Raw genomic sequence first — 13,230 nt, 5'->3', positions numbered from 1 at the left:
CAGAAAAGCTACAGCAACAGGATGTGGACTTCCTTTTTTTATTGTAAGCCCGATAGTTGGGGTTCAGTAAGATCAACCTGGATCTGTCCCTTGTAGCCAGAGAGCAAGGAAGACTGCAGGTGCTGCCTGTGCTGAGAGCTGAAGGAGCCCTTGTACATACTTGCAAAAGCATGCAGCTGCTGGTCACAGAAATTTTGGGTTTGCTAGGAAATGACACTTCACCTTAAGTGCTTTCTCTAGAGGTGTACTAGTTTCTCTCAGGTTTTTTTTGGACAGGTGAGTTCGGCAAAAATGAAGACCCCACAAAACCAAAGCACAGCTGCCTATCCCTGCAGCTGGCACAGGGAGCAAGCCTGTGCTGTGCTAAATGCTTTTAAAAAATCTTCTGTTTCCCCTAAGACTATTTATTTTACGTAGCTTGCTTTCCTTCTGTGAAATCAACCCAAATGATAGTGTGGGTTTGCATATATGCCGGTATAAATCTCTTTCCCTGCTCCTCCATCATGCTGCTGAGAATTTAGGCTTGACTCAGGTTTTGCCTCATTGATTGCTTTAAAATCTTCTTTAGAGCAAAGTCAGAATGTGCAGAAATATAGCCCATTAAGATACTAATGTAAGCATGAGCGTTTTCAAATGTGTTGTGTTCTAGGTATTTTTATGTCTTGAATTACTTGAGAATTTGATGAATTTTTCAGTGCGATGCCATGTGATAAAGTTTTATACCATTTACAAGAAAGACATTAATGTCATTAGTGGCAGTTAATTCTTAGTTTTCTAGCGACTACGGTTATGTCATAAATTATTGTGTGACAATTTAGCGAGCCACGTGATAGAAAAAAGTGGTATTTCAGAGGAAGGAACTGAAAGCACTAACTTATTTATATTCTAGTTTTTAAGGTTGTTTTTGTTTTCAGAGCTAGAGCTGATTTCAATGCAGAGTGGAAATAATTCAGCCTGAGTTAGTGTGGGGTTGGGCAGAACAGCATCAAAAGACAATGTTTTCTTAGAACAGAAGAAAAAAGCTTTAAAGAATATTTCCCATTTGAGATGCATGAATTGGTTGAGATTCAAGCTAGAGGCCGAGTCTCTATTTTTCACAGTGCAGAGCCTGTAGATGCCTCACTTGTCCAGCAAGCTCCAGGACATCATTTAAAAGGACCTTTAGCGGCTCTTGGACTGCAGCACTGGGTGCTGGGCTTCCTGAAAGATGCTGGCAAGTCTGCTGGATTGAAGTGAACCGGCAGCTTCAAATTACAGTGTTTTATTAATGGGTATTTATTTAATTCCCTTCAAATCCCCAAGGCATGCTACAGGAAGCAACATTGCACTATTGCAGATAGAAGAGATCAAGCCTAAAAGAGATATAATCTGGGCATTTTACACATTTTGCTGTAGCTTTGCAGCTTTGGCAGCAATTTCAGTGTCAGCCTGCAGTTCAGGAAAGCTTATAGGGAGGGCTGGATTAGCTCTTGGGAGCCTGCTTGTAAATTCTGCAAAAGGATGCTCTGTGGTGGGTTGCTGTAGTTCTTGAAACAGTTTTTAGAAGAGCTTGGCATTCATATGTTTATGCTTGTTGGGAGACATGAAGACAGTCCATTGTGGTTTTCTGTTTTGTTTTTTCTTGTAAGTAAAAGAGCGTGTCAGGAGCACAAGCTGAGGCTTGGAGCCTCTCAGCATTTTAGTTGATTCCACATTGTAAAGACTGTACCTCACTAAACCTTTTATAGGTTTTGGACACATCTAAGAGGCAGCAGCCCCCTCTTCTCAGTGCAAACACTTCAAGGCATGGCAGCTCCAGAGAACAGGGGTTGATTTATTTGTAGCTTGTTTTTGCTCAGATCCTCCAACTCTCAGGGCATATTCCCTGCACTGGAGCAATGTGCTAATGAAAGCAGAGCTGATGAGCTGCAGAGCTGAAAACATACACACATATACATGCACATCCCTCCATATCCTGCTCGTGTTTCAGCTGAGAGCTGCCTCGTTGTGGACTATGGGTCTGTCCATGGGGCAGAGAGTTTTACACTGTGCTTACTTTTAAAAGCTGTGACAATTTGAGCTGTGTGTCCCTGCCTGAAGAAGTGAGCAGTCTGGAAAGGTAAATGGGACTGAGGATGTGAAGGAGAAGCCAGGGGTCTTCCCAGGCTCAGGAAACCTCAGCCAGATAACCTGTGCTCCACCTAGGGTAGGCATCCTTATTCTCATTAATTTTTGTTAGATTTAGTCCTTTAGCTTTATTTATGGATTAGTGGCACTACCTTATGAGTTACACTTGTGGTTTCTGATTACTGTGGAGACTAATTTGGTGCTCTGCAAGGGAGACAGTGTAATTCCTGTTTGAGTTTTATGTTCTGGGACATATGAAAGGTCACTTTACTGATCCTAAGCACTTAAGTACTGTGAGCTTATCCTCCCAGCATCACAAGAGTGTGAAAGAGTAATAAGTTGGACCTTTTTCATATCTCCTGGGCTTTCAAGGCTTATAGGGTCATGTTTCCTAGCTTCTCTCTCTACAGAGACAAAACTGGAATTCACACTAATACTAATTATAGGATAAAGAGACTGATAGAGTATCCTACAAGCAGCTGGCTGATGTTTCACGTTATCCCTTGTTCTTGTGGGACACTTCAACTTCTTGGATGTCTGCTAGAAACTCAGCACAGTGGTGAGGAGGCTGCCTAGGAGGTTCCTGGAGTGTGTGGAATATTGACTTCCTGACACACCTGGTGAGTGAGCCTACCAGGGGCAGTGCCCTGCTGGACCTGCTGCTTATGAAGAGACTGGGGCTGGTGGGAGATGTGGAGGTCAAGGACTGCCTTGGGCGTTGTGACCAAAGAATTATAAAGTGTTCAGTTCTTGGTGAGGCAAGGAAAGGGATCTACAAAACGTGCCTTGGACTTTGGCCTGTTCAGAACAGACTTTGGCAGAATTTGGCCTTTTCAGAACACTGGTTCAGATACAGCCCTTAATAAAAAAAGGGTCCAGAAAGGCTGGATATACTTTAGGAAGGAAATCATCTGACTGGCAGCTGGTGACAGGATGAGGGGAAATGGCTTCATGCTGCACCAGGCAAGATTCAGGTTGGACATCAGGAAGAATTTCTTCACTAGAAGGGTTTTCAAGCATTAAAACAGGCTTCCCAGGGTAGTGGTGGCATCACCATCCCTAGGAGCGTTCAAGAAATGACTGAATATGGCACTTGGTGCTGTGGTTTAGTTGACATGCTGGTGTTCAGTCACAAATTGGACTCCGTGATCTTGGAGGTATTTTCCAGCCTTAATAATTCTGTGATAATTGGGTGGTTTTGCTGCATGGTCATGTGAGTATGGAAAGCCTTGGATGTGGTCCTTGCTTCCAGCATGTGTTGCCTTGGGTCAGCGTGCAGCGGAGGCATGGGGAGCTGGGGAGGAGAACAGCCCTGCCTGTTGGCTGCAGTCTTCAGCCAAAGCTCAGGGAAGGCCTGGTTACAGGGATGAGCTGCAAATCACTGGATTTTAAGGCTTGTAGAGAATAGTCTGGCAAGTAGTCCCAGCTGGGTGGTGCTACTGGTTTGTTCTCCCCTCTTTTTGCTTTGTCTCCTCACCAGTACTCACTGTCTCTAGCACTGGTATAACACATTATATACCTATAGTACTGGTGTAGCACATTCAGCATGTTATTGTCAGAGGCCAGTTTTCATTGTAAGAGGACCAGTGGTTCTACCTCCATCCACCCACCCACATTCCTTCCAGGAGCCAGTGTCCTTCAGCATGGCTCTTTGTGGGCTCCGCTCTGCAAGGTACGGAGACAGTTTCTACTCCAGTTGCTGTTGGTTTAGGGGATCAGCCCATGCCATTGCAATCCCAAGATGCTCTTGCTGCCATCCTTCACCACAGCCATCTCTCTCTGGCCCCTTTAAAGAGTGCAGCAAGAAGCTGCACAGATGTTAATGCTCTGTGCATGCCACATTTTGTGGTTGCTATTAAAAATAAAAAGAGTGAAATTGATTTGCTAATAATGGATGTGCTACTAACAGAAACACATCCCACTTGTACCTAACACTAGCAGGTTGTTTATGGCGTATTTGCTGACTCTAAAAATAATAACTTTTTTCTAGCAACCGATTTAATTTATAGACTATTTTCACACATCACTGGCTGTTAATCAGTTAAAGGGTTTTAATATTAAGAAGAAAGAAGCAGATCTCATCAACAGCTTCAAACTTGATTTCATTTCTTTTCAGCTGGCTTGCAGCAGATTATGGGGAGTCTTAAGCTCATCTTATTTCTCCTGCTTTCCTATCCCCTTTAAAAGACAGATAGCACCATTATCTGTATGACTGTACTGTGCGAGTTCTGTGTATCCTTTCAATGGCTGGTGAATTGGAAATACTGAGATAAAAATATAAGAAGACTAAAATAAGATTTAAGTAGGAATTAAACACCAGACACCCATGTAATTTTAAATAAAGCCATGTATACTTCATGAAGAGATTGTAAGATTGACTGTCAGAAGACGGATGGTAAGATAAGAGACCAAAACCCGAGGTACATGCAAGGTAAGTTTTGGCCCTGTTCTGCTCTGAAACAAATTTGCAAAATGTCTGAGACATTGCCACCAGTGGCAGAACATGGGCAGGGTACCAGCTGCTGCTTTTGGCTGTTCAGCCCAGCAGAGACTGTGCTCATCCACCTGCTGTGATATTGCTCTGCAGCGTGGAGGTGTAGGGTGCCCCTGGGTCAGCTTCCATCTAAGCAGGGTCCATTCCATCACAGCATCTCTGTCTGGTAAACAATTGCTGCTGGAGCCATCTCAGAGGCTGTCCTCTCCTCTGTGCTGTGTGCAAAGCAAGCACAGGAAAGGATACAGAGGGAGGTGTTGTAGTAGATACAAGTTGTGTCTGAGACACCCATGCAGATACAGCTGCTTCTGTTCTTGAGTGTGGCAGTGCAAGCATGGCTTCCATCAAGAGCTGCTGGTCGTGAGAGCCTGGAAGACTGTGCTGGGGAACCCTGGAAATCCCCCTGTCCTCTCCAAAGCATCTGTTTCAGGTGTGTGGATTCAGCCAACACCATTCACTGTGGCCCTTCTTGCATTGATTTTGATTTCCTGTACTTCCCTTTTTTGAATAGTCCATCTCCTGTCCCTGAATACTTCCTGTCTAACTGAAACAGGAATATTTCACCTCAGTCCAACAGGATGCTGCTCTGCTGCTTGTTTGTTTTGAGAACTCATGCTGAAATCTTCAGTGTAACGTAATGCTCTTGAGCATTCCTCCTAATACTTTTTGAATACAAATGAGACTTACCTGACCCATGAGAGCCTGCAGTTTATACAAAAATTAGTCTAGTTCAGTTCTATTTCACATTTCTCATTAAGACATGGGTTATTTGCCTTGTGCATCTCTTGGCTCCATATTTATTCATGAAAACCACACATTCCCTTTGAGGTGAGATATGTATTGTACCATCATCAACAAGCTACACCTCGTTTCAAATCTGTCAAGGAAAACTGACTTATTTTGCATTTGCTGCTTTGCACAAAATAGAAGCACAGTAAACTCTTGTGCTGTAATGATTTTCTGTCTATCTTGATAGAACATAATGAGATAAATTCAGGTCCTTTTTTGAGGGCTAATTACATTGAGTACACCATAGATGTGCACTGCTGTCATTACATGTTGCACATTTTTGTGCTTTCATTTCCCCACCTCTGTTGTCTGCGTGTGCAAGGGTGTTTGATTTGGCCTTGAAATACAAACTGTGAGCTAAGGAGGAACCATTTGGTGATCTGCTCTCCCAGAAGACTCTCCAGAGACTCTGTAACAGTCCTTGCTGTAGGTAGGGCAGCATTTGAAGGTGACTGTAAAGTAAATAAAGGAATTTAAGTGTGTGCTGGAAACGGAGGGATGTGCCATAAATCACGAGGGCAGCTTGTGGCAAGTCTGCTGAAAGCCATCAAGCACAGATTCAGCCCTAGATCTCTTCACTGGTCCTGGTGTCTGGGCACAAAGCAGAACAAGTGTGCACTGCAGATGGATACCACAGCCTAGGAATGGAACACTAGTTGGATGATGAGCAATTTTGGAAAATGCGTTTTTAGAACCTGTAAATCCCTCCAGTCCAACCAGTTGTTCTCTGCCTGTGTTGTGGGAAGAAAGGAAGCTGTGGAATAGAGTGGGAAGGTGTTGGTTTGGGGAGGTCAGAAGGGAGCTGATCACACCATACAGCAGGGCAGAGACGCTGCAGATCCATGGGGTGACCTGGCAGCCTGTGCTGAGCCTGGGATCCATGGGGGTGCCCTGGCAGCCTGTCCTGAGCCTGGGATCCATGGGAATCACCTGGCAGCCTGTGCTGAGCCTGGGATCCATGGGGTGCCCTGGCAGCCTGTCCTGAGCCAGGGATCCATGGGGGTGACCTGGCAGCCTGTGCTGAGCCTGGGATCCATGGGGTGCCCTGGCAGCTTGTGCTGAGCCTGGGATCCATGGGATGCCCTTGCAGCCTGTGCTGAGCTTGGGATCCATGGGGGTGCCCTGGCAGCCTGTGCTGAGCCTGGGATCTATGGGAATCACCTGGTGGCCTGTGCTGAGCCTGGGATCCATGGGGGTGACCTGGCAGCCTGTACTGAGCCTGGGATCAATGGGAATCACCTGGCAGCTTGTGCTGAGCCTGGGATCCATGGGATGCCCTTGCAGCCTGTGCTGAGCCTGGGATCCATGGGGGTGCCCTGGCAGCCTGTCCTGAGCCTGGGATCCATGGGGGTGACCTGGCAGCCTGTGCTGAGCTTTGGATCCATGGGAATCACCTGGCAGCCTGTGCTGAGCCTGGGATCCATGGGAGTGAGCTGGCAGCCTGTGCTGAGCCTGGGATCCATGGAGGTGACCTGGCATCCTGTGCTGAGCTTGGGATCCATGGGGTGACCTGGCAGCCTGTCCTGAGCTTTGGATCCATGGGAATCACCTGGCAGCCTGTGCTGAGCCTGGGATCCATGGGAGTGAGCTGGCAGCCTGTGCTGAGCCTGGGATCCATGGGGTGCCCTGGCAGTCTGTCCTGAGCCTGGGATCCATGGGAATCACCTGGCAGCCTGTGCTGAGCCTGGGATCCATGGGAGTGAGCTGGCAGCCTGTGCTGAGCTTGGGATCCATGGGGTGACCTGGCAGCCTGTGCTGAGCCTGGGATCCATGGGGGTGACCTGGCAGCCTGTGCTGAGCCTGGGATCCATGGGGTGCCCTGGCAGCCTGTCCTGAGCCTGGGATCCATGGGAATCACCTGGCATCATGTGCTGAGCCTGGGATCCATGGGAGTGAGCTGGCAGCCTGTGCTGAGCCTGGGATCCATGGGGGTGACCTGGCAGCCTGTACTGAGCCTGGGATCCATGGGGGCTGACCTGGCAGCTTGTGCTGAGCTTGGGATCCATAGGGTGCCCTGGCAGCCTGTGCTGAGCCTGGGATCCATGGGGTGACCTGGCAGCCTGTGCTGAACCTGGGATCCATGGGAATCACCTGGCAGCCTGTGCTGAGCCTGGGATCCATGGGGGTGCCCTGGCAGCCTGTCCTGAGCCTGGGATCCATGGGGTGCCCTGGCAGCCTGTGCTGAGCCTGGGATCCATGGGAATCACCTGGCAGCCTGTGCTGAGCCTGGGATCCAAGGGAGTGAGCTGGCAGCCTGTGCTGAGCCTGGGATCCATGGGGGTGCCCTGGCAACCTGTGCTGAGCCTGGGATCCATGGGAATCACCTGGCAGCCTGTGCTGAGCCTGGGATCCATGGGAATCACCTGGCATCCTGTGCTGAGCCTGGGATCCATGGAGTGAGCTGGCAGCCTGTGCTGAGCCTGGGATCCATGGGAGTGAGCTGGCATCCTGTGCTGAGCCTGGGATCCATGGGAGTGAGCTGGCATCCTGTGCTGAGCCTGGGATCCATGGGGTGACCTGGCATCCTGTGCTGAGCCTGGGATCCATGGGGGTGCCCTGGCAGCCTGTGCTGAGCTTGGGATCCATGGGGTGACCTGGCAGCCTGTGCTGAGCCTGGGATCCATGGGGGTGACCTGGCAGCCTGTGCTGAGCCTGGGATCCATGGGGTGCCCTGGCAGCCTGTCCTGAGCCTGGGATCCATGGGAATCACCTGGCATCATGTGCTGAGCCTGGGATCCATGGGAGTGAGCTGGCAGCCTGTGCTGAGCCTGGGATCCATGGGGGTGACCTGGCAGCCTGTACTGAGCCTGGGATCCATGGGGGCTGACCTGGCAGCTTGTGCTGAGCTTGGGATCCATAGGGTGCCCTGGCAGCCTGTGCTGAGCCTGGGATCCATGGGGTGACCTGGCAGCCTGTGCTGAACCTGGGATCCATGGGAATCACCTGGCAGCCTGTGCTGAGCCTGGGATCCATGGGGGTGCCCTGGCAGCCTGTCCTGAGCCTGGGATCCATGGGGTGCCCTGGCAGCCTGTGCTGAGCCTGGGATCCATGGGAATCACCTGGCAGCCTGTGCTGAGCCTGGGATCCAAGGGAGTGAGCTGGCAGCCTGTGCTGAGCCTGGGATCCATGGGGGTGCCCTGGCAACCTGTGCTGAGCCTGGGATCCATGGGAATCACCTGGCAGCCTGTGCTGAGCCTGGGATCCATGGGAATCACCTGGCATCCTGTGCTGAGCCTGGGATCCATGGAGTGAGCTGGCAGCCTGTGCTGAGCCTGGGATCCATGGGAGTGAGCTGGCATCCTGTGCTGAGCCTGGGATCCATGGGAGTGAGCTGGCATCCTGTGCTGAGCCTGGGATCCATGGGGTGACCTGGCATCCTGTGCTGAGCCTGGGATCCATGGGGGTGCCCTGGCAGCCTGTGCTGAGCCTGGGATCCATGGGGTGACCTGGCAGCCTGCGCTGAGCCTGGGACCTGCTCAGGGCTGCGTGGTGCCTGCTCTGAGAGATGCACAGTCCAGGCAAGGCTGTGGAGGTGGTCTGGGGGAGGTCTGTTGGATGCTCTTGAATCACACATTTGATGCATGAGTGATCTTCATCACCAAAGATCAACAGTTCAGCTCTGGGAGTTGGGAATTGATGTGCAAGGGTCTCACTTTTGGTGGAGAAACTACTGACGTAAAAGGGAAGATGTCAAGGGAGTTTCTCTGGTACTACAGGGAGCAGAGCCAACTTTAGAAGCAGTTGTCCTAGTTGGTCCATCACAGGAAAAGGAGCACTAGTAAAAACCTATACTTTACCTACAGTGAAGATGGATTCTGTCATCACTTGCTGAGTTTTAGCACATGCTGTGATTGTCTGGGACATTCCTGATGGGATAATATTAATGCTTTCGCTGTGAACTCATTTCCTTTGCAAGCTAACTACAGCTGGGAGAGTTTGAATGCAGATGGAAAGGCTCTGGGATTTACAGGTAACTTCTTCAAGTCTGCTAGCAGATCTGTGCATCATTAATATCATACTGGGCAGAAATATTTTAAAGCAGTTCAGAAGGAAGAAAGGCAATAGCACTTTGGAGCTGCTTAAACATGTCCCTATGCCTCTGTTTTTTGAGACAAACAGAAAATCACCATTTCCTCCTTTTGCTAACGGTGCATTTGTAATTCTGTATATAATGGTATGATACAGAGCCAGCTGGGTTTTTTCCTAAAAAAAAAAAAACCTTGCCAAACTGTGGCTATCACTGCTTCTGGCAGAGTGTGCACACACAGGTGACGTTCAGAGAGCTTTGTATAGGTGAAAAAGCACTTGCTTCAGGAGGATGGAAACAAGATATTACTGTATTCATTTCAAACTACTTGAAAAAAAATAAAATCCCAAGGTACCCATAGCCGTGGATTTGTAAGAAAAAAAGCAGCACTCAGATCAAGTCCTTGTGCTTCGTCATGCATATGTATTGGAGCTGGAAGAAATATCTTGTATGGTTAGCATGCCTGGTTCAGACTATACCCTGCACAGTCTGTCATATGGAGCACTTTAAAATTCCTCACAGGTTTGCTGGGGGAAAGACCCTAGGGAAGTAGCCTTATCACAATGTCTTAAAGATGTCGATCTTGAGATCCCCTCCACCACTGTGTTGCTATTTGTTTGCTGAGACGTTGATTTCTGGGTGTAGAACATCTTAAACAAAAAACCATGGAATGTATTTTACCTGTTTTCCTAAGACTGAACGAAAAAAAAATCACAGTAATGTTTTCTAAAGCAGAGCCCAGATGATGTTACCTCTAATGCATTCAACAAGGAAAATAAATATCCAGCAATGGCAGATGCTAGGGGAAAGAAATAATCAACAAATTCACATTCTCTTTTCATGCAGATATTTAAGTATGCACTGTCTGCTGGTGGCATAGACTGTTTTAAAATATGCAAACTAAATAGCTCGTGAGTATTTGTCTGTTTTATAGCTGAAGATATGGGTTATTTTTTTTAAAGGAAATGTGAAGAGACTAATTTTATGATGGGAGAGCTTAGCCTGTGGTTCTTCTTTTCACAGTATGCAGACCTGGGTTCTTCAAAGCTTCACCCCACAGTCCATCCTGCAGCAAATGTCCCCCTCACAGCTACACACTTGATGAAGCATCCACATCTTGCCTGTGTGAAGAACACTATTTTAGGAAGGAATCAGACCCACCTACAATGGCCTGTACAAGTAAGCATGTGCTTATAGGGTTGTTTTTAATCCTTTCAAGCTGTTCCTGTACTGTGACTAGACATTATGGTACTAACTAATGTGGTTTTTCAGGCTCTGCACTGGAGTCTGAGCTAGTCTTGACACACTTGTAATGTCACTGTCATTGTCCACCGTGCTTTGGGTTACACGAGAAGAGGCTTCTCAGTGCTTTTTGCTTTGAAAGCTGCCATCCAAGCCAGGAAAAGACTTTGTAATGAGCAGATGCTCTGTCTGCTCCCTGCACTGCTGAGGGGCTCAGCCATTAGCATGGCACCAGCCATCCCTGTTGGTGTGTGCTTGGGTGCCAGCATGGGGCACACGCGGAATTAACTGCGGGTAGTCCCTGCCAGCAGTGGGCATGGATGGAATCTCCATGGCCCTGCCTGGTGTCATCTCATAGCTCATTTTCACTAAACAAGCTGGGAGAGAGCCCTGTCTTTCCAGTCTGCCGGGAGATGGCCATTCTTCTCAAAACTCTGTGAGGGAAACTGCTTCTCCAAAATGTAGAACTTATCCCCTGGGTGTAGGGGGTGGGTAGTGTAACAGGCGCATTGGGCTACTGGGACTCCAGGGTGGAGCTGGTGTAATCAGAATCACTAATTTTACCCTTCTCCTGCCATCCATGAGCTGTTCTGTCAGCTGTACCTTCAAAGTCCCTTGTTCAGTTTATGTTTCAGATACTTAAGGCCGCCATTTCCATGCCCCCACCTAAGTCCTGCTGAGTATAGCACAGATCTGAGCTGGGGCTGTCACACTCCAAATGTAACTTTTGTGGTGCAGAAGTGATTGACAATTACTGAAATGGAGTTGAACTACTGGTGCAGAAGCAGTTGGGCCTTCCAAGAAACTTAAACAATGGAGGAAAAAGTAGATTTATGACTCCATACATACTCAGAGCCACTGGACAATGGTGCAGTGGTGACTTCCATACTGTAGGGAAGTACTTTGCATCATGTAGAGATGGTAGTGGCTTTTGTGCCTTTCCCAGTGAATACAGATGTCCTTTCTATCTCCCCATCTTTCCACTTCAAAAAGAGGAAGAAAAAGTCTGTTCCTGTTGGAGACACACTCTCTCAAAGGAAACTGCCCTTGGCAGCTCTCTGCTTGCCTGCAGGAAGCACTTGGAGCAGAATTGGGCCCCTTGAACTCTGCCTTTGATTTTCACCAGGCAAAGGAGCATGGCTGTTGGAAGCTGTGCTGCGGGGAAGGAGAAGGCAGCCTTAGGCAGCATTGGAGTTACTGGTGCTGTCAGATCAAAGAGGTCTGGGGGGGTGAGTCAGGCAAGCACTTCCAGGTTTATTAAATAGGTGTGCCAGAGTCTCTTGGAGGCATAGCCTGAGTGGGTTATAGCATGAAAAATCTGATAGCAGCATTTCTTGATGTTCATTTTACCCCTTGGCCTGACTTAAAAAAACTAAGATAAATGCGGTCCAGCATGGTATTGAGAAACACACTGAGCTCTGGAACACTCATAAAGTAGGTTTTCTGTGCAGACAGAGCCAAAGCCAGCAACTGAGAGAGAGTTATGCCAGACTCTGGTGTGTGCTGTGCCTCCTGCTCGCCATCGGTGGTGCTGCTCTCTGCCCTTCCCAGAATGGAAAGGCACACATGCAGTGTGTCCTGCTGCTGCTTTAGCCAGGGAAGGAGCTGCCATCCCACAGGAGGATGTTTATGCATGCCTGTGGCCTGAGCAGCATCAGCAGGGTTCAGAGAGTCACAGCAAGTGAGGTGAACAGCTCCTGTTAAAAAGAAATGAAGTTCAAGAGCCTGTCTCTCCCAGGTTTCTAGTGCAGTTGAAATCCTTAGGTGAAGGCTGTAATTTCCAACTCAGCAAATGCCATGGGATTTTCTTTTTATGTTTGTTTGGGGATTTTGTGCTTATTTATTGTTGGTGACTGCCTAAGTTTGTTGGCTTTTACTGTTTGGGTGGTTTTCTTTCAGTGTGGGTTTTACTTTTGTTTTGAAAGCTGACTGTAAGCTAGTTTAAGTCCCGGATGTGGTGCCTGAAGCTGTGTTAGGATATGGCTTGGCAGGGTACAGAGTCCTTCTGGGGCAGATGAGAAGTTTAATACCCATCAAGGTGCAGCTCAGCTTCTGCTTGCCACTGTAAACCCCAGAGCCACAGCTGAGGACATTGCAGCACCTCTGCTGACATTCACTCTGCCACCCCAAAAGCAGGGTGGAATATCTGAGCCTTCTCCATGTGCTTCTGTCACCCTCACCTTCCCCATGCATCTTTTCTTAGGATTTTGTCCTAATACTGCTCTGTTTGTGCTGGAGATGATGAGGAGGGCTCCATGTGCTGTGCCAGCTCAGCAGCAGGGGCAGAGGATTTTGGCAGGGGCAGGAAAGAGTAGGTAGCAACATGGTGTTCTAAACCAGTCCAGTTACATCTGCAAGGGAACAGCTCATCATGAGCTAAAACAAAAGGGAGAGAGACTTGAGTCATGAGTGGCAAGAAAATATTGCAAGGGTTTTTTTTAATGTTTTTATTATTTATTGCCACAGAAGTTAATAATATTCATAGGATTCCTTCAACAAGAAATGCAGTTAATTTTAGAGAATACATCAATGTTTGTTTTCACGTCTGCACCTGCAAAGTCCCCTTGCCACT

At 48.2% G+C, this 13,230-nt stretch overlaps 1 protein-coding gene across 17 annotated transcripts in view; it reads left to right on the top strand.

Annotated features, from left to right (window-relative positions):
* EPHA5 (EPH receptor A5) overlaps positions 1 to 13,230 on the top strand; it is a 195,789-nt gene that overhangs the window by 98,338 nt on the left and 84,221 nt on the right. For 13 of the 17 annotated variants that reach the window (XM_005484643.4, XM_005484639.4, XM_005484642.4 and 10 more), the window contains exon 4: positions 10,440 to 10,595. The exons of the other annotated variants lie outside the window; for them this stretch is intronic. In XM_005484643.4, coding sequence (XP_005484700.2) covers positions 10,440 to 10,595 — 156 coding nt within the window. The remainder of the gene's footprint in view (positions 1 to 10,439; positions 10,596 to 13,230) is intronic. 17 annotated transcript variants of the gene reach the window in all.

The sequence above is a fragment of the Zonotrichia albicollis genome, chromosome 5 (genome assembly GCF_047830755.1).
Source record: "Zonotrichia albicollis isolate bZonAlb1 chromosome 5, bZonAlb1.hap1, whole genome shotgun sequence".
Lineage (NCBI taxonomy): Eukaryota > Metazoa > Chordata > Aves > Passeriformes > Passerellidae > Zonotrichia > Zonotrichia albicollis.
Note: the sequence above shows the minus strand (reverse complement) of the source record. Positions and strands in the feature narration are given on the sequence as shown.